The sequence below is a fragment of the Clupea harengus genome, chromosome 7, assembly GCF_900700415.2.
Source record: "Clupea harengus chromosome 7, Ch_v2.0.2, whole genome shotgun sequence".
Taxonomy (NCBI): domain Eukaryota; kingdom Metazoa; phylum Chordata; class Actinopteri; order Clupeiformes; family Clupeidae; genus Clupea; species Clupea harengus.
In genome coordinates, this window is record NC_045158.1 from 13,989,465 (window position 1) to 14,011,760 (window position 22,296).

General features: G+C 44.0%; 1 protein-coding gene across 1 annotated transcript; it reads right to left on the reverse strand.

Annotated features, from left to right (window-relative positions):
* Positions 1-19,228: 19,228 nt before the first annotated feature.
* On the reverse strand, positions 19,229-21,554 carry gas1a (growth arrest-specific 1a). The gene has a single exon (XM_012828471.3). The coding sequence runs from the start codon at positions 20,944-20,946 to the stop codon at positions 20,161-20,163; it is 786 nt and encodes a 261-aa protein (XP_012683925.1). The 5' UTR covers positions 20,947-21,554; the 3' UTR covers positions 19,229-20,160.
* Positions 21,555-22,296: the final 742 nt, after the last annotated feature.

The window sequence follows — 22,296 nt, forward strand, 5'->3', positions numbered from 1 at the left end:
GCAGACCAGCACATCCATGCTGGACCCTTATACACTCAGCAAACACCCTCATACCCACGAAATGAAAGGAAAAAAGAACAGGGAGAAAAAAACATCCCTATTTGAAAGTATGCAGTCCAAACTTTGAAGTTTATCAAAGCTGAAAAAGCACTGGCAAATGACCAGTTGTTTTCCTGACCATGTAATGCAACACAGACCATTCCTCTATGTGCTTTCCATAATGTGAAATAGCCCCATGATACTGAATATTATTTACACGCACACACGGATGAAAAACATTTCGAACAAACAGACAGACACACATGAGCTGTTTAAGTTATCTTTATCCCCAAATCGGTTGTTTTTTTCTACCATATGACGCCAACTCACTTTGACACTAATCACAAACATCTCACACTACTAATATGTGTACCATATATAACTTTCACTCGACTGAAGAAAGAATGTTTTAAGGGGAAGATTGCGGTAATTATATTGTTGTAATTAGAAACTGCCAATCTAATAAATCATCACTAAGTCGCGCTCCTTTGCGACGCTATACTTACGGATGAAAGCCGGCGCTAACCATGCAATTAAAACGAAACGCTGATAAAGATTTAGGGCGGAGTAAAGTGGAGATGAAAATTACACGTGCTCACGGTGGCACATCCAAACGCAAGGCCGGAAAGCTTGCGGTCGGCGAGGGAGAAAAATGTCCATAAACACAGGCCCTGGTTTTCCCTTTGGCGGGAGGAGGCCGCTGTTTGCCTGATGGGTGTATAAATCTTAGCCTCAGTGAGGTGAGCCGAACCATTGTGGGGCTGAGGAGGCTGCACTCTGTGCAAACATGTTGCTTGGGCCCGATCCCAGAGCTCACCGTACCTGGGTCGTCTCCCATCTCTCTCCCCCTGCAGGCCAGAGCCAGCGCTGGAATGCCGACAGACAGACACTCCGCTGAGGCCCCAGACCATTTCCTGTCTCTCTCTCTCTTTCTCTCTCTCTCTCTCCCTTTCTCTTCAACTTTTTATCTCCCTGCATGTAAATTGAACAGGGATGCGATTTCTCTCTCCATCTTTCTCTCTGTCTCTCTCACTATCTCTGCATGCACCCTGCATGTAAATTGGACAGGAACACTCACTCCCTCTCTCTGGCTCAGGGCCGGCAGAATGACCATCCCTGCACAGTCAGAGCTCCTCTGAAGTCTCTGAATCACTGTTTCTCAGTTCCTCACCAGAACAGCTGTTTTGAGTTTCCCTCTCTCTCTCCTTCTCTTTCTCTCTCTCTCTCTCTGTCTCTTCTCTCCCTCACCATTAGTCTCTCTGGAGAGGAACCGATGGTCAGTAATGCTAATAATCTTAAGAGGCGTATGTATCCAATAGAGCAGGCCGCAAAGCTAAGGCAAACAGGATTGTGGTTTATGGCCCGGTATTTAAAGCAGTCCATCAAATTTTGTGGTGGCCAAAATAAACTGGCAGAAAAACCACCTCATATAATATTCATTTATATGCGATTCCCAATTTTTAATAGTTGGTTAGATAATCTCGGAGCAACTAATATATTCTGCCAAGATGTCACATAAACAAAATCGCATTGAGCCCAGATCGGGACATAGTTGAGTCTTCTACTGCCAGGGTTGGGGAGTGATTGTTAAATGTAATTGTTATTCATTACAGATTCATTTTTTGGGGGGTGATTACAAAAGGATTACATCGGAATATATTATTTTCGGTAAAAAGCTTTAATGTAGAATGCAACAACTATTCTGTTTCTATAAATCTTTTCACTGTCTAGACAGGCTCCATTCATTTGGCAATATCTGCTCAAATTTTGAGTGCTGTTTTTGATTGCTTTTCTTGGTTGAATTTGCACCGCCTCTCAATTATTTCTATATCTCCTCACAAAAGGATCTTTTCCTTGTTTCTTATTTTTCCTGATTACGGAACTGTGGTATTCCCTTAATGGTCCAAACTACATTGACTTAGTAACATGTAAGACGTCAGATTTTCCTCTTTGTCCGATAAAGTTGCACATGCCATTTTAGGGAATGGTTCAGAGATTGCAGGTGTTTGGTGTGTTATCAGTTCAGAGCGTGGGCTCGCATTACAGGCGTGTTTACTAACACAAGCCGTAATATCGTGCTTGCACTGCATTTTTACATGAAGCAACGATGCCCCTGGGACTGTGATGAATATCCGCGAGGTCAAGCTCGAAAGCCGCAGGTGCTGTGCGTCGATATCATCTCATCCAGGCCCCCATTATCTCGTCCATTTATCACCATGTGTTTAGGAGTTTATATAGCACATGCTTGATTTGTGGCCCAGTAAGCTCAGAGATGTGGCCGAAGAGCAGTCTCCCCTCTGCTGACGTCACCACTTTTTGGACTCCAGGAAAGAGAGAGAGAGAGAGAGAGAGAGAGAGAGAGAGAGAGAAATGGAAGAAGAGAGTTGGGGTCCCAGCAGGCATATAGAACTCTGACTAAGAGCTGTGTGCTAATGGAAAAGGAGAGAGAGTGTGTGATAGAGAAAAGAGGGAGAGGAAGAAAACCAGTGTCAGTGTTAATACGTATCACTGGGGAGATTTGAGATACGTGCCAGCGGTGGAATCACCTTTGGCCTTTTGTCCTCGGTTCACACGCTGGGGCTTTTCTGGAGCCGTGGGGCTGGTGCTTAACAAGCGTTCTCAGGAGGAGTGTGCACACTCTCCGAGCGAGGCAAGAGGTGGAGGAGGCTCTGAGTTATGGGTCTGGGGGTCAGAGACAAACCCTCTTCTTGGCAGTACCCTGAGCTCCACTCCACTCCGCGCCGCTCGCCAACTCTTTAGCAATACTTCAGCAGAATCTGGCTTTGTTTCCTATCAAGCTCTCCCACCAGTTTGTGCTCCGACCAACCCTAGAAGCACAGCATGTAGGCTAATGCTAGCACTATTGTCCCTTTAAATGGCTCGGCTAACCTTCATATAACACTACAATCAAATAACCTTTGGCAAATGACTGAGATAGCCTCACATAACAATTAGCATGCATACAAAAGCATACAAACACAAGCAATTTTTTCATTGTTAGCCTTAGCCTAGCCTAACATCATCCTAGGTAACTTGTTTATTCGCTGTCAGTTGTTGATGACGGGTGGTGTTGTGCCGGGGGTCACGGCGTATTAATGTTGTTTCTCTGATGACATAATGGTTTGAGGATGCTGCACGGAGCAGTCCCTGTGTTTGACTGAGCAGCTGGCGATGTCTGCCACAGAAACAGAGCGAGAGCTCTCTGAGCTTCCAAATGTTAACAATAATAAACCATGTGAATGGAGCAAACAGACCACAGCTACTCAGTTACACAGGCGGCGGATGAGGGGGGAAGGGGGGGATGCTGTTCACTGAACCTCTTCAAACAGATGACGTGGTTCTTCTGTTTTGAAACTCCACAGAAATTGTACTCTGTTGTATTTCATTGATACTATTATATATATTATATATTAAATATATATTATAGGAGACACACAGAATTGCAAAAGACGGCTTTGTCGCTGCTCCACAGAATGATCAAGAAAACATTTTTGTGAAATGATGGCAAACTATTTAGCTGATTATTACGTTTATGAATTACACTGTATAGCTTTGCAAAGCCTATAGGATATACACAGAGGTACACACAATTGCAAAAGAGGGCTCTGTCATTGCTCCGCAGAATGACCGTGAATAAAACTATATTCAAATGTCTTTCTTTTTTGTGAAACAATGACAAACTATTTAGCTGATTGTTATGATACTGAGAATTACCCTTTAAAACTTTGCAAAACTTATAGCATATACAGATTTGAACACCCCTGAGTGTTAAAGTGTGTTATTCACATCTCTGATAGACAAATACAATAAATACCTCGGAACACATTCTGGGGAGGCATTCATGCCTTAGAGACATCTGCGCCTCTTGGCACACCAAATGGCGGTTAGGGGTCGATTTCCAACAGCAGAGTGCTTTCCCACCTCAGAGCAGCTGAACCATCTAGTCAGCTATTTCACAGATAAGAGTCTAACTAGCTGTGTATCTCTACGCCACAGAAACACTCACACTGAAGACAATGAGGCACTTTCTCTACACAAACAGAACGCAAACAGAAGCTAACTACTGGTTTCTTTTTCCGCTAACAGAGTACACTTCTCCCTCTGTGGCTCTGGTAAACAAAGTCTTTCACTAACGGATCAGAACCAGGTCCTGCTGCCAAAGAAGGCCTCTGTGTACTTACAGCCCCAGACTTAAATGATTACACTGTGTGCTACACAGGCAAATTAGGCCTGTATCAAAAGGTAGTGATTACAACAGGCTTACCCAAGGGTTAGCAAACCCGCAAAAGGATTCCTCTCAGAAGACAACAGAGGCCTCTGTCAGGGAATTCATCGAGATTATTGCATTCAATAAATAAATACATTTGGGGCTTGTTGAGGATTTAGGAGATAGGGTGCAGATAGGCTGTATCAAATGCTTCCGAACACACATCACACAAAGAAGAAGAGAGAGGGAGGCTTTTCGTCTCTGTCACCATGTTTAATCCTCTGGCGCTTTCTCCTGCCTATCTGTAATTACCCTTCTGACTCAACATACAGTAAGACATACGCTGCCAGCCTTTCAAAGAACACAGTTTGAGTGGTTCCTGAGTGTGTGGGTGTACCATATGTGTACTGCACGAGTGTCACATGCATGTATGTGTGTGTGTGGGTGTGAGTCTGTGTGTGTACATGTAGTGATGTCTACTCATCCATGGATGTGTGTGGATGCATCTGTGTAAAAAGCAGGGAAATGCAAAGAGCAAGAAGAGAATCGTGTGTGTGTGCGTAAATAAACACCACACATGTTTGTCAGTGTGTTACATGAGTGTCAGGAACACCCATGGTGTAGCTGGCATTGCATGGGTGCTGTATTTACAGTGTATCGTTTCGCCCAGCAACTAACTTCTCATATGTCTCTCAACGGAGCACAGAATTACATGCGTCCGGTATTAAGTCATGATTACGGCAGAGCAAAACTGGACAACTGACAAGACAAACACGTGTAGGAATAACACACTGAGACTCATGACTCACACTTATATACACATATATACTGTAATGCATCATAAATTCCTCAGCAGTTACACCAATCGCATGTCAGTTACCCTTATCGTCAGATCATCAGTACAAGGGTCGGGTCATTTCCACTACTCGCATATCCACAGCAGTTCCCCCATTGTATTCCCTTACAATAGCAACAGATGCTGCATGTTTGAGATCGGTTTGAGATCGGTTTGATTGGGGAGGGTGTCTCATTAGGAGGCACTGTGAATGGGGGGGGTCTGGTTGTTAGGCTAAACATGAAGGTGTGAAAGTGGAAACCAAAAGGGTCACTCACAGCAGGGTGGAGGCCTGCATCCAAGGAATGCCTAAAGGGCAATACAATGCTGATAGTATCCTCATTTGCATGAAGTATTTGGGCAATGACCCTAACCCCAGGTGACCAGATGAGGGTGATCAAATGCATGAGAGTGACCCGATGCAAAGAGACAAAATGTGGGATGAGTAGTACGTTTGTGTGGGACAATGTGGGACATGTTACCAATGCTTAGAGGTAACCTAAAACATTGATATACTGTCTATCTAACTGAAATAGAAACATTTGTATTCGGCCCTCCAGCTTGTGAACAACTATACACCTATATACGTAAACACCTCTAGTTGATTCTCTTCTCAGCCATTTGAAGAAAGGAAGGTTTTTAGAAAAACTTGGCTATGTTGCATTTGGATGAGCTGCTTTTGATGTGGCACTATTGAATAGAGTACAATCTATGCCGCAACGGCATAAGTGGCTCATGTGCCGGACGGGGTTAAAGAACGCATCCATGTGTTGTTCTTTTTGACAATTAAAAACCAAATGATTCATGAATGCGGGATGTTATCTTAATGTGTGGAATGTGGGACAAAGGGTCAAAAGGCTGTGCAGTACAATGCAATGCAGGACCCCTGGTCACCCTAGATGTTACCCACCAACCAATACCACAGCCTTGATTAATTGCACTTTTATTAATTTGAACACTAATCAGTCATTTCAAGTGCTGGTGATAATTAACTGACACTGTTTGAAGAGAAAATGAAAAGAGAACGGTGTTGAGAACATGTAATCCCTTAAAATTATAGAACCATGCGGGTCGCGGCCGGAGAGAAGTGGGATTACGAATTAAGCCTCTGAGAATTAAGGAAAGGGAAACATTTAACAGGACAGAGCTGGATGGCTTTTTCACCCAGCTGTCACCCTTCGTCTGACGGCGGTGGAGGGCAGCGCGGGAGGAATGTCACTGATCTCACTGGCCGTTTCGCTGCGCTCGCGGGGGCCGCCAGAGCTGCGAAGCGCCCCCGGGGCCAAATGGAGTCGTGCAAAAATAAACAAAAATTAAAAAAGAAAAACATCTTAAGGAGAAAAACAGGTGCTCGCGAGCCAAAGGGAGCAAAAGGAGGGGGGGGGGGGGGGGGGGGGATGGTAGGGAGGACAAAATCAAAGGCTGGAAAAGCAAATGTGCATGTCTCCCCTCTGACCCCCCCCCCTCCCCTCTTCGGGTCTGTTTGGTTAAGAACGTAAGACCAGCGAGAGCTTACAAGTGTTAAAAAGGGCCTTCCATCCGCTGAGCAGGGAGCAGGGTCTGTGCTGAGCAAGAACTTTTTAATGATACCGTTCATGTAGACCCGTAGTTCTCACCCAGATCACCCAGAAGTTCAATATTTTTGCGCCATGGGTTTTTACCAAAGTTGACAAAACAGTGAAAGGGTTTTTGCTTTTGATCCGACTGTGAGGTAAGATGTTAGAAACCCAATCTCCTGGGGGCTGCAATGCCACTTAACCTCAGATAAACACAGAGGGCAGACTACAGTTACGAATAACTAGCGAGTAATCCTCTGTGGTATTGCATCTGCTTTTGTCCTGCGCTACACCGTGTCAGCAGTGCCCTTGCCCTCTCCTTGTCCCGTATCATAACACGATCTGCAGACGCAAGGAGAAAAAACAATAATGGGATGTCCCATAGGTAAAAAGCCATTTCAACAGGTCTGTGCCACAGGTGAGATCAAAACAAACACTAACAATCAAACTCTTAGTATTTGACCCGCAAACGACTCGAGCCCAGGAGGACAGTCCATGTGTTGGCGAATACTTTATCATTAAGTGTACAGTACACGTTTATAGGAGCAGGACACAGGGCCAGACAAACAAATGCACAATATACAATTTAAACCCATGTACAAGACCTCTATGTGTGGTATGTCATGTAGAGTTGGAGGAGACAGTGGGATGGGCAGCATATGAAGTGTAAATACATAGCCAATTACAAAAGCAGCAGTGATAAAGACCTGGAGTATGACAACAGTGGAATTGCAGTATCAGCAAGAAAAACTTGCCATTGACGGCAGACTGGTGAAACAGAAACTGTAAAGTAAGAGGATGAGACTAGGCCACATCGCAGAGGCTTTCAAGAGGGTTTCCCTACTGAACATAACTATGCCATGGACTGTTGTGATACAGGAGACCACGCTGAACACTGGAGATCCCAAGCTCCAGGATTTTAACTTGAACCATCCATAACCAAAAGCACACACCAAGCACTAAGAACTACAGCCAGCTGAATTTGCCGGGCACGAGTTGTGGTTTTTCCCACAGCTGAACTGAGAGACATGCGCGCACACCATATCAAAACAATTCCCAGAGTCATAATTGCTGCACGAGCCCTGGGTGACTGTAATTAGTTTGTTTGCTTGATGTTGCTTTTCCTTCGCCTGAGGGGGTTGAGAAAACCATTTTACGACACCTCAGAATCAATTAGGCTCTCACCACCTCAAGATTTGTAATTTCGACTCAAGTATTTGGATGCATCACACTGCTGTACATAAGGAGCCACACTTTAGGATGTAGAATGGCCAGACGCACTTTAGATTACATCCTTTATGGAATTTCTCTAAAAAAATTACATTTCAGATAGGTTTGCATGGCTTTATCTGTTTGGATGAATCAGGAACCAGGAGCACTTTACCGCACAGAATTAGCTCCTTAGATTTTTGTAACATAACTCATTTTGTGTGTTGTGAGCTAATGCGTATTGTTCAACAGCTTTGCTGCAATCGACAGTGAATGTGTCACATGACGTACAGCTGCAAAAATGTTCTTGTGAGCAAACGTCTTGTCCACCCAACCTTGAGCAAATGTCTTTAATCAAAAGCCACAGTGGAATCTGTAACTTATTCTCCACTTTCCAAAACACTACCAGATTTTCCTGGATGACATCACCACATCTCAAGGGGAGCTGACATGGTCGGGGTACAGGCTAATAAAAAATGTCTGGAGGTAAAGCCTGAGTTATGAGACCCAGAGCTTGAAGCGCTTGAGCAGAGATGCTATCTCAATAGAGGGGCGGGCAAGAAACGAAAGTGACACAGAGTGAAAGATACACCAAACTAAACTAAACACAATTCCTGGTTTTATGCAGATATCCCCATTAGAAATGGCCACAGAAAAAACTTTTATTCATGGACAATAACAGAACCAGGACACAACTGAGTCTGGAAAAAATGAATTGACTGTGTCTTTGCTAAAATATATCATGCTATCCACAGTCTGGTCAAACTACTGGATTTCTCCAAACAAAGCACCAAGGCCATCACAGACACCTATTGCAGCATGTTCCTGGGTAAGCTCAGTTTTTCTGATGTCATGATTTCCCACTCCATCACCACGGAGACGCCCCGGCGAGTCTCAAGCACGTCTGTGCTGGTTGTAATTTTAACTCAGTAATGAAATAAAGCAGCCAATACTGTACTGGATCTGGTCCAAAAAGGACAGGGACACACCTGGTCTCAGAACCAGGACCAGCTGTGACAGACAAAAAAGAAACTCTGGAGCATGTTGTCAGGGACGAATAAAATTCCTCCAGGAGCCTAATTTTTCCTGGTCTCTTGTCAGGTGCGTGGAGGGGAGGCAGGTTGCATTGCAGACGCAGTAATTGCGTCGGATTCCTCCCCCGTCCTTCATCGGACGCAGTAATGAGGGCTGAGTGGGGGAGGACTTTGGCCGGGGCGGGTGCGGCGGGATCCAGGGCCCACGCTAAAAGCCAACATCAACCCAGGAGAGGAGAAAGGAGAGAGCGAGAGAGAGGGGAATGGGGGTGGAAAGGGGAGAGTAGAGGATGGGGGAGGGGGGGTTGGTTCGCCAGTCAGGGTTGTCTCCAGGACAACAGGTTCTTTTTCAAAGCCTGATGCAATTTCATTGGAGAGCGTGGGGGGGGGGGTTAAAAAGTTTCTGTGAAAGCAGCAGCTGTTGTTTTCGCCCTTTCTTAGTGCAAGGGCACTCGCCAAAAAACTGATAGCCAATTCAGGGTTGAGGAGATAAACAGAAATACCAAAAACATGGCTGAGAGCACAGAGAGCCAAAATGTTAATTTATTTAGTGTGTGTGTGTGTGTCTGTGTATGAGTGTGTCTGTGTAAGTGCGTGTTGTAAAGTCCCTGTTTTAACAGCACATCACCTTGCAAATAACTTTGTATATAGCAAGGCACAAATGTATTTCCTTTCAACGTTACTATGGAAAGAAAACAGCTACAATTCAAGTTTAAATTCAAAGACTCCAAACCAGCAACTTTAACCATGCATTTATCCCTGCCTTTCGCCTTGGTCTTTTAAAGTCGATGATGACAAGCATTTGTGTTTTTCCTTAAGAGAGTGCAGCCTCCGGTGTTTCAGTGTGTACACTCACCCTCTCATAATATGTGGAACCACTCGAGTTTCCTCTGTGGGGCTTGGGGAAGAGCCGGCAGGGACCCTTGATCGACAAACAGACAGATTTATTTTAGGCTGAGGTTTTACACTGTGAAAAGTGATAAATGAAGCATTCTCTGGAGAACTACTTCACACTACAAGAGCCCTGGAGGAGGTATACAGAGGAGAGTTTTTTTTTCAACTGCTCAATAGAATTAAGAGTGAAGACAAAAAAACTAAAGAAAGAAAGAAAGTTAAAAAAAAAACTGAAGTAAAAACATTTTCCTTAGCAATCAAACCCGTCTGCAGGGAAGGCCATTTGCGAGCCGGAGCGCAGCAATTTTTTTGGCCCGGTACTGAACAGGAAAGGAGGGGAGCGGCGATGCAGCACAGCACAGAGCAGACCAAAGCAGGGCCAGGCCAGGCCGGCGGAGTGGATGAGAGGGGGAGAATGGAGGAAACATATGAACCGGGGCCTGCCTGTCTCACCCCAGAGGACTCAGGCCTGATGCAGCACAGCTGGGCCTGGGAGGCATGCATTCCAGCCGCTTACCTGTCTAGGGTTTCTGGACCAGTGAATGCTTAGTGCTGCTGCCTCGCTCAGGAAGTGTGTGTGTGTGTGTCTGTATGTGTGTGTTTGTGTGTGTGTGTGTGTGTGTGTGTGTGTGTGTGTGTGTGTGTGTGTGTGTGTGTGTGTGTGTGTGTGTGTGTGTGTGTGAGTGAGTGTGTGTGTTTGTGTGGGAGGACCTGTCAAAGTGCATACATGTATAACTGTCTGTGCTTGCATGTACCGTTTGTGTATGCAAATGCTAATTTATGGAGAAGTGAGCTGTCTCAGCTTGTCTGTGTGTGGAGATGCATGTTTGTGTGCGTATACTGTATGTAAGTGTATCTGTGTGCGTGTGTTTGTATGCTGCGTGTCTATGCATCTGTGTGTGTGTGTGTGTGTGTGTGTGTGTGTGTGTGTGCATGCCGGCACCAGTCCACCTCCACAGCCCCTCCACCACCCGTGCCCCCTGCCTGTGTCATTCCCAGCCGGTGGTGGAGCCTCCATGCATCCCAGGCCTGTAATCTCACCCGCACCCTCTGACCCCTCTCCCAGCCAGGGCCCAGCCTGCGCGACTTGATGTATCAACAGAGAAAGAGAGGTCAAGCTGGCATTTATGGTTGACTGAAAAACAACTCTCTGGGAGTAGTACCCTTTTAGAAAAAGAGAAAAAGAAAAAAGAAAAAAGGAACTGGATTCATTGATTCAATATTTTGTGACTGGAATTGTCTCTCTTAAGGCAAATTAACAGTGCAGAGACAAGAAGCCCTCGGATAGCTGACAAAAAAGTGCTTAGCAACATGAGGTGTCAATTAATGCACTGTTCACAAGTCTTTATAAAAGGAAGATCAATGGTTTACGTCAATGAGCTGCCCTCAAACATTTGGCTTGAGACAAGGGGCAAATGGGCGGCCTCTATTTGAGTGACGAGGGTTCAATTAGGACTTCACAATGCTATGCAACTATAATGGTTGCCAGCGGGTACAGTGCTGTGCAGTGTGTTAACCTCACTCCTGTCACCTTAAGAGACAGATGTTAGCACTCGTGGGTTTTAGTCTCCTTGCTAGCATGCCCGCCTCCCATGCGAATTTGAGTGCATGACGGTGCTTGTGCACACAATGTAGGTTACACCAGTTAAGCTAGCAACTAAGTGTGAAACAGAGCTAATGTAGTGGCAGCCAGCCCCACACCAGATCTGGGTTACACTGATTTTCAGAATCAGTAGAAATGTAACTGGATCCATCTTTCCCATACACACGCAACTGCCCCTCCAAAAAGGCACATGTGTATAAATGTACACAGACACAAATATCATGTGATCTTTCCAGTTGTGACGATAATGAACAATCCTTGGAAAAAAGTCCCCTTCAGGTTTTTGTAGAGCAGTACAATGGCTCTCAACTCTGTGCATTGCATTCATTACTTACTCTGAAGGCCCATTTGTGTTGGCTTTACAAAGCCACTTAAACTCACGCAGCAATTTAACATATTTATAACCTCTGACTCTTTCTCTGTTTTTTTCTCTCTCTCTTTATCTCTCTCTCTCTCTCTCTCTCTCTCCTCTCAGACTGTACCGAGCTCCCACTTCAAGCCCGGGGTGCCGTAGCATACCCCTTTACCCAGATGAAAAGAGAAAACATAAAGGAGGAAATGAATGTGTGAAGGATGAATACTCTCAAGACAACAACTGGGTGCAATTTGGCCCATGGCCCTCGAGGTCAGGTTAATAGAGTGACACCCCCGGCCCCCATTGAGTGGATGGGAGACTATTAACTCTTAACAACTCCCCGGCTTTGAGTGGAGTGGGGGTTCGGGGTGGGGAGGTGTTCATTATTTATTCTCTCATAGCACTTCTTTCCTCTTCTTTTTTCCATCCTCTCATTCATTGAGTTTGTAGTGCTTGTTGCAGTGAGGTTATTGTTCCATTGATGTTTATTTTCTCTCCCTCTCTCTTTTCTCTCTCTCTCTTCGTTAATCATACCAAACATCGTTGTTCATGAGAGCACTATTGTTGTTCTTGTTCACGTGACATAAACATCCACATAGACGTGTAGCCGTAAAACCTTTGAAGGTTTTTAGGATTATGAAAGGTTAATGGACGGTCTCCAAAGAACAGGGGTAGCTCTGGGGGGGGGGCTGAAAGATTTTACTCACCAAAGATAAACAAATATGCATCTCGGTATAGCAAAGCAGAAAGCAAGTCCTTTTTTTGGTGAAACTCGACACTGGGTCATGAACTGATCATTCCTCATCCTAGCAATAAACTGTTGAGCTTGGAGCCATGTTGGGTCTGTGTTGTTTATGACTTCTTCAGAGCAGGCTGCATCAAATTCCTGTTCCCTCTGATACCCATAAACTGAGCCAGAGGACTCGCAGAGCTGTAGAACATCCTCACAATTTATCTGACCCAGTTTGACCCAAACATGGCTGACTCAAAAAACCCAGGATATGTTCATGACAGAGATACAGATCCCATCAGAGACAACCATCTTAAAGACTATTTAGAATTAGATAAAGGAAAGAACATCTGACACTGTGAACTGTGAGTGAACCGAGGGTTACAAAAGTGGCACATTAAGACGGTTTACTCCGCTGTGTTGAAAAGATATCCTCCCTGTGAAGACACAAACAAGTATGAATGAGTTGCACTCTGTTAGACAGAAAATAGAGAGTGACACTTAACTAAATGATATTTCACCCATTTGAGATTCATCAGCTTTACACCATGCAACACTTGTGGATGTTTCAATGCATCTTTAAACAGAGCTTCACAAATGTCAGTCTCAATTTACATTGTGAGTCTCTTGGGGAAATGCAAAGGATGGGTGGGGGGTGGGGGGGTTATCAATAAGAAATGAGAGGGGCATGTTTCTTTAAGACAAGACTATAAATCGTGCTGGTCACCTCCTCCTTTTCGAAGCGGCTCGACGCAGACTGAGTTTCCCTTCTGGGTCAGCGGAGCCATTGAAGTTTTAATGGTCTGCCACGGCCGATTACACCACACAGCTGTCCTGGCACCGTGGAAATTAAGTTATGCCCCGTGTCAGCAAGTTTTGTGTTTTTCCTCTCTTTCCCTTTCTTTCTCTCTCTCTCTTTCTTTCTCTATCTCTCTCTCTGCCCCCTCTTCTGTTATTGCCGGCGCTCCCCTTCTCTTTCCCTGGAGAGGAGCGTCGAGGGGTTGCAGTGAAGAGGGGGGCCCGGCTGTTGTATTCTCTGTTGGTAAATAGAACTAATGGCCGAGAGCCGTTCCCCAAAGTGGCTTTGTCCCTTCATCATGGAGAGCTCCTTCATTGAGTCTACGTTACCACAACCCTCCCCCGCCCACTCACACCAAACACACACACACAGACACACACGAACAACCACATACCACTTCAAAATAATAAAAACCCTATCACATTCTCTGGAAGCCTCCACTTCCTCCAAGACCATATCTCAGATGGCATTCCCTCACACACTTACTCCTCCCCCCCCCCCACACACACACACACTCATTTAGGCTCCGATACCCCCATCACCACCCTTCCTCCCCTTCCCAGTGTTTTGGGGCTCCTGCAGTTTCTCGCTCCAGCCTCCCCTCCCCTCTTCTCCGGCATTCCTGCGCGAGATCTGGCTGTTTCTGCTTGTCTGTGGGAGGGTTTGTTTGTCTGTCCTGTGGTTTGCGGCAGTGAGGATGCCTTCGCCCGTTTCTGAGGGTGTGAGATGGGTTAGTGACAGCAATGTGGCCTCTTAGGCAAAAGCAAAGCATGGCACTGAAGTACTGGACCTTTTAGCCTTTGTGTGCCAATGAGACGACACACGCCTTCACCTATGTAAGCTGGGGTCATACAGGGTAAGGGCTGGTGGAGTTAACTAGTTCATTTAAAGTCAGATCATGTTTGGACATTCTGACTCATGACTAAATTAATGAAACTCCTCACCACATCTTCTAGCCTCAAATAACTTGGCACTCTTGGTAATGGCTACAAATGAAATTAAATAGCACAAGCATTATTGCAATGACAAAAATGATTCACTGGCCTCTTTTTTTAAAAACGTATTATTCAGGTTATTACTCGTCCGTGGGTCAGCTTTTAAGGAGGCTTCCTGAAGCTAGGGTTTGTTTTTTAACAACAGTCTACTTTATCTATTATCATCTGCAGCTCACAAGATCACAACAGGCATCCTCCTTCTTCACCTCTTGTCCTCCTGAGCCCTGCTGGTCTGGAGCCCCCTGCCACCCCTCCTCTATTCTCGCCATTGCCTGTCACATGAATTATATGGCCGCTGCTTTTGGGAAAAGGGGAGCGCACTTCCCCCAACTAAAAAAAAAAAAAAACACCTCTTACAGATCACCTCATTATTCAGCCCTCTCTCCTCCTGGCCTGTGTGAAAACAAGCAGCCAAACTTCTTCACCGGCAATTGTTCCAACCACTGGGCCTGATAATGGCTGGAAAAAAACTTCTCCCCTCCCCCACGTTATGCCGATTACTGGACTATTGTGGAAATAACTAGCTCCTGGGAGAGTGCTATGCGAAGCGGTCTCAAGTTACTTTATTCAGTGGGTGTTTTGAATTCTTAAAAATGGAGCATGCTGAGTTGTTGATTTCTTTTTCTGAATTAGAGATAACGTCTCAAATTCAAAGAGTTGGCAGTAAATATAGTTTGTCATTTAGACCCTTCGAACAGATCAGCTGATAGAGCATCCGAGATCAGGGTAGGATTAATTCACCAGTCAGATGCATGGTGGTGCTAGCAGTGCTATGAGCTAGTGGTGTAGTTCCCAAGGAACGAAACACAACACTGGAAGGCACTTTGGATAAATGTCTGCTAAATCTTTATACGCCCTGTGATTAGGGCTAATCACAAGGGAATACTTTAGGACAGGATTAGAAAATTATTTTCCAGGGGAAGTTTCCCCAAACTATTTAATTTAGAGAAGGGGGGGGGGGGGTTGCTTTAGTGGGATTTGTGCATTTTGTATTAGGAGGTCCTTAGCCATTATTTATTGCATCCAGAGGAAACAGCAACTTTTCTTTATGTAGTGTAGTGAGTGTAAATAATAATGAATGTGTATTATACATTAATAATTGTTTGGGCTGCTGATTTTCTTCATTTTCCTAATGACTCAATGCCTGATAACATAGACTTAAAGATATCAGTATTCAAACGGGTAAACTGAACTTCTCCCAGCCATGTCACTGGTAGGACACTTTTACTTTCCGTGTTTAGTCCCAGCATTGGCTCTATAGTTTGGGCATGAGCTTTGTGAGTCCCTCCAGCAACTCTACCTCAGGTGTGAGTTCTCCCCCTTTGTGCTGGTGGTAATCCCACAGATCTGAACCCCTCAGGAGCAGAGAGATCCAGGTCCTTTTACTCATTTCAAAGGGTTGTGAACTCACCAGAGGTCTTAGGTGATGGAATCAAAGTGGCAGCTCGGATCGGCGGGGGAAAAGAGAAATCGGATTTGGAGCCTCAAGGCCACGGCTGGAGAAAGGACCAGTTTGAAAGAGTAATCCCAAAAATGACTACTTTCATTTTTAACAATTCAGTGGTTTTTACCTATTTTAGAAGAGAGCGCAAATGAAGGGGTAGTTGTGATTATAAATATGGACACAAAGAAATGCCAGAATGAACGTGGCAGGGCTGTTCGCCTAACGACACAGTTTCCTTAGGAGTAGAGCATAAAAAAACATAAAAAATCAAACAACTCTTAGATGTTTGTGCTAATGAACACAAGAGACGTGTACATACACATAAAGAAAAAGACTAGGACCCGGGAACCACTGAGGGCCCCTCTCTGCCAAACCTCATTCTGTCAAATTCCCAATGTTAACTTTAAAGGATTATTCCTAAATCCCCTCAAATGAACTTTCCATCTCAGTGCGCACTCCTAAGTTTCAGCCATACCAACTGTCCAGCCGTTTCTCCATCAGTTACCGAGTAATGAGTCAATGAACGGAGGCCAAAAAACATATGCCGCGAAAGTAAGGCAGCAATCTCACCTCATTGTGTGAGTCAGACAAAAAAAACTATAGGGCCCCTAAACTAACCTAGAGCTGCTTATCAATAGCGTCTATTGAGGGAGTAGGCAGGAGTTTTGGAATTATGATGTGGCATTATAATGAAAATCTGGCCCATGCTGAGAGGTTCTGTGTAGATTTTCCATATTTCAGCTTGGGAAAATGGTTCACTACTCCCCGGGCCGTGCCAGAAGTTAATTGAAAACATTTCATAGAGGAAAGTCAAGTTAGGGGACCTTAAAAACTGCAATTTCTCATTATTCAAAAGAATAATATAGCAGTCATACATCTATTAAAGTTGGGTCACACTTTTTTTAACCAACAGTGGATCTTTTGGTTGATGTGTTTTGCTGTATATAGCTTTGTGCTTTAGGTCCATGCTGGACATTCTGCAAGTTGGATAATGTTGCCTTTCTTTGTTTAGGTAAGCTGCTGGCCTAAGTAATCTCTGTAATTGGCCTGTCATCAGGCCCTGGAGCCCACTGCACGTTTTCATCCCTGAAACACACTGGAGCTGGATGTTACAGGCCTAATGATGAGCAAGCCATTAACAAAGTGCCAGATCCATTTTTGAAATTGCTACTCTTGAAGCGCAGATCCAGCCATGAGAATTGTATTGAATTGTTGAATTGTGCAATTGGTGTTGAGTAAAAGTGAGCTGCTAAGACAGACCATATGTTCATATTGTGCAGCGCAAGAGGGGCTACAATCTGACGCCGAAACAGAGGAGCTCAGGCAGAATTGATGGCAAAGATACCTTTCACATTCAAAGACCTGGAACACAAACAGGCTCAACCGTTTTGTAAACCATGTTCACTCTACTATGCAATGATGAAGTGACCCCCTGCTACAGCTGAGAGGGAGGGAGAATCTGGCTGTTTTTTCTCCTTCCTTTTATTATTTTTCTTTCTTTCTGTCTTTCTTTTCCTTTCATGAGGGAAGGGGTGTTATGGATGTGACTTGTTCATCACAGGATCCTTGTTAAGTCATGAATCTTTGCACTATGGCAACCACTTTAGAACATACCGGAAGTTGTTCCTGTGTTGTTTATCACATACGCAGGACCTAAGAGATTCATCATACAAAAACAAAATTAGTTTACAGTTGTGTAAATCCTATCTGTTCTGGTACACTTAATTTTCTGGACACCCCCCTCTCCTCCAAGTTGACTGCGTTGAAAATTCATTATTTTTGATTATATTGGAATTCATATTTTGGTGTCATTTTCTTTCTGCTTGGTTCTCCATTCAGTCTTTTTTCCCATAAAATTTCACACAACACACTTTTCTTAAGGAGCAGAGGGAATAAAGGGAGAGCGAGAGAGAGAAAGAATGGTTTCCCTCCTATAGGAGTATGCCCAGAGACTCCACGGCAGACAAGGGCCCACATGGAGGGGTGTGTGGACCAGGGGCCAGCAGATCGTTCCCACATGCTTCCCTGCGGCTTCGCACTGAAGAGGTGTCAGCGAGCCTGAAAGAATGAAGTGGCTGTGCATTGTGCGGCTGAACCATTATGTGCTTAACATTACCATGACAAAAGTGCCACTCGACTTCTCCTCGAATCATTCAGCTGGAGGGCCCTTGTCCCCGGCTCTAATAAAACATTTTGCAGCAACTACCCGATTTTGAAGTCCCCATCCGATTAAGAGTGGGAGAGTGAGGCCTGAGTTTCACAAGTAAAAAAATTAAAAAAAGACAACATGGTGCAAAGCAACGCAATGAAACGGCTAGCACACAAATAAGGAGGCTAAAGCAATTAAACACACCACACATCAGAGAACTCTCAGCCCACAATCCTTATCATGGATCTCCTCGAAGGGAAATGTTTCCCCACCAATCATCATTATGACACATTATGAGTACATCTCATATTAACCTCAGTGAAGCTGCATGGTAAACACTACGGTATTAGTGCCATACTGACAATATTTCATGATACATTAGCATTAGCACGTTTTTCCCATAAGCTATACAACACTCTGTTGTGTTGCTGCACTGCTTTAGAGTTGGACAGTGGGGACGTGGCATTGTACTCAGGCTCATGTGTACACATCTCTTCTCCCTCACGGCACATGTAGAGTGAACTCAAACCAGCATGGAGCTCTGTGGCCAGCCTTGTTTCTCACATGTTTAAATAACAATGAACCCTACTCTCCTCAAACTGTTGACTATTTGAGGGGGGACCCCTGTCTCGTGGGAAGGGGGAGTTGATTTATCTCAGACAGATGCGTTTGACAACAGCTAGTTAAATCAAGGCCAACTTTATGGTGGTAGTTAATTATTAGTTCAGCCGTCCAGCTAGGAGCCAATCGTCCCAGCAATATCTTTACCATAATTTACCTGCGCTGGAAAAATGATGTCAGAGAAAATCACTGCAATGAAGGGAGAGGTTCTTTTTTTTAAATGGACCCTTCAGTGAAAGAGCAGCACCTCCCCTGTACATGGTTTAATATGCTGAATGTATCAACAAGCGTGAGTGACTGAATACTGAGGGCAAGTAAAGAATGTGTTCTGACGCAACATAATCAATCTTCACTTTCTGCATGCTACCGACTGCCTTTTCGGGATAGCAGGGCTGTAGTGGCAGCTATTTGTGGTGATGGTGCTAAGTAAGGCTTTTAAGTAAACACAGTGATTGAAAAATAAATAAACTTCTGTCTGTCTTGGCCCAGTCAGCATGTGAACACCCCAGGGAAAAGCACTCCCTTTTGTGTCTAATGTTCTAAAAATACCCAAATGTCAAAGTTTATTCCTTCGGCAAACACTTCTATTTACAAAGTCAAGTGTATCAGCACTTAAAGCTGCTTACGAGGCCCATTATTTATCTAAACTCCTTACTATTGAGGCTAGTGTCTTTTGAAGCTAGATTAGCCAAGATAACTGATCCACACCCTTTCACTTCACAGACTTTCCTTACAACACAGAACTGCACACACAAGGATAGATTTCTGTCATTTCTCTTTTATGCCTTCTATAAAAGTACATCATTGAGGCAGTCATACAGTGGATTTAGACATTTCTACACAGTGAATAATTCATCTTTGATAACATAATTAAAAGATTCTCTGAAAATCTATATAATACACTGTACAGTATTTTTAAGGAAAATAATACACCAATACCTACTTTCCCTTTACAACCGGAATACTTTTTTTCTTTTTTCTTTCACTGTTTGGTACACTATGTGTGCAGTGATTTCTTTTTACAACATATATTTATAGATGACTTTATTGTACCTTAAATGGATTTTTTAATCTATCTGTAATTCATTCCAGCATTTAATAGACTAAAGAGATGCCACTTGGCCACTTAAAAATCAACGCCAACTTTATATAAAAATACATATTCTTTTTAAAACACTAGTCCCATATTGGCAGTGCACAGCCTTATGATTAAAACTTGCATTGATAAATCTCTATGTAGCCAATCAAAATAAAATAATTTCTGCACACACTTGTCCAAGGCAACATTTGTGTTCAATGTGACAAATGCAAGCTACACGCTTTCTCTTAGGACACAAACACGTAGATGACACAAACCTCTAGTATACTTTAAGGCAGTAGTGTTAGACCAAGCTTAAGTATTTGGTAGCCACGTCGTTATTGTGATATCAGACCATTTGCGTTCAAATAAATACTGTGACATACTGACAAGGCATGTTTTCCCTGGGCCAAAACAGTTACACTTGCATAGACAATCACAGCGTGTTGGAAGTTAACCCCACCGCATAAACTTATATTTGAGCAACCAGTCTTAGAAAGCTGACTACGCAGTCTACTCTTTGGAACCGAACGCATTAGACAGTTGTATATTTGAAGACAAGACACATCCCCTCCAGACAACAACAGTCTGAGCAAGTAATTCACTTGTGCATCAGAGAAACGGCAGAAGAACCAAGATGGATGCCACCAGAGTCAAAACACTCTGCGCACTCAGTGAGCAACCAGTGTCTACTTCAGGAATCCTGATGAGGTCTTCGTCAATAACATCTTCGTCGTCGTCGTCGTGGTCTCCACTACCACCCTCGTCATCCAAAGGTGGTGAGTCGAAGCAAAGGTTTTTCATATTAACTTTAATGAACTCACATATAGTCCTTTCGGTTCCATCGCACACGCAGGTATCCAAGCTTTGAGCCTTGGGTATCTTTCGCATTTGAGCAATCACATTTCGACAAGCGTTCGTACAGATTGCTCCACTGAAAAGTTTACCACAGTGGATTAAATAATCACCCATGGCGCTTCGGCATTGGGTGTCTCTCTCGCATTGGCGCCGTGCTTCTGTGCACCCCATGTTGCTGGTTTTAGGCAGGCAAGGCTCGATAGCGCGTTTGGTCTTCTTGCATCTTTCATCTGTGTCACAGCTACAGTCCTCCAGGGCTGGCCCGTTTCTGGTAAGATTGAGTTGCACTAAGGAGGAGATGCAGTGACTTGGACACTTCCTCCTCTGCCCGGTCAATATAGGTTCACATGCGTATATATACTGTTCATACGCATACAAACAGTCTGCTTCATTTTGACAGTTCAAAATAGCTTGCCAGCATATTAATCGGCGGCCGTGAGCAGGGGAGGCTATACATAAATAGCTGAAAAACATAACTATGCAGCCGAAGGGCCATAGATGTTTGTAGGCGCTCTGTGCTAAACCGGCAAAAGTTGCCATTGCGACGGCTGCAGAGTTGCGCTAACCGTTGAGCCCGTATGACACATGCGTGTGTTATATATCCATTGTCTCCATTTCAATCAAAGCCTCCCTTGATACATAGTTTTGCTGTAGTTATTGAATTTGTCGATTTTTTTTTCTGCTGGTGAACTCAGACAGAAAGTCCTCCGTTGCGCTTCTAGAACGTGTTTTTAAATTCCGGTAATGGTCCACAATGAGTCAAACACGAAAAAGAAGTGCCAAGAGAGAAAAATAAAACAGAATCTTTACTTCACCAAACCACGGTAATGTGGCCTCGGTTAGAAAGGCGTCTCATGGTCTTCAATAGTCCTGGCTCGGCAGTCAGCGCTTCTAGGCAAACAGCCCAAGTGCTGTCCTCCTCAGTCCTCCACAAGTACGGGACCGTGCACACTCTGATGTAAGTCACGCTTACTAACAAATCCCGATGCTCTCTCTTTGATTATAAAGAACCAACCTTACGTTCGCGGGTATACGCTAATTATCCGTCATTAAGTATGGATGAGAGGCAAACAAATAGTGTAGAAAAATAGCAACGCTCTGGTTCGCATACTGGCCCCTTTTTCACTCTCTCATTTGTCTTTATCCACTCTACCCTCTTGCCGAAATTTTACGGGTTCCTATTGGTTGCACCATGTGTTGTTGTAAATCTCTACGTTGGTCATTGGGCGGGAATATGGAGGTGGGGCGGGCCCCTACAAAGTGAGGGGGGAGAGCGGTAAAACTTTGAGAAAGAAAATATCAGTGGCTGTATTGCCTTCGTGATGCTGAGTAAGACTTAAGTATTAAAGTTAAAGGCTGTACCTTTTCAAGTGTACCTACTCCTTTTCATAGGTTGGACTTTACAATGGGATAACTGGGTTATACATCAATAATAATTGAATTAAATGACAGAAACAGGCACTTAGGCTGCACAGTGGGTAAAAGTCAAGTCCTCAAACAACAATCTACGACTGTTGTATCATTGTTGATAATGTAACCCTAATTCATGTAGGTACTGTAGGTAGGTCTAACACATATACAAGCTTATTGACACAGATAATTAAAATATTATTGCAGTGATGTGTTTTTTTTTTAGTTAAGCAGAATTGAAATGTCAAACTTAACAATAAACAACAAAACTTAACATAAAGCAGTTCATTTTCTTTTTTAGGCCATCCTGCTTGGATACAAACTCCAAGTGACAATAAGCACATTCAATACTAGACAGTCATTAGAGACCTTCTGGTGGACAGTCATCATAGAAAAAGGGAAAATTAGTCAGAACTTAGGAGGAGTAAATACTGTCTTTCATTAAGGATAAAATAATGTGCAGTCATTGCTGTAGTATTG

Bases quoted from the DNA above. Each gene is read 5' to 3' on its own strand.
- gas1a (XM_012828471.3), bottom strand. From the start codon at position 20,946: ATGGCAACTTTTGCCGGTTTAGCACAGAGCGCCTACAAACATCTATGG.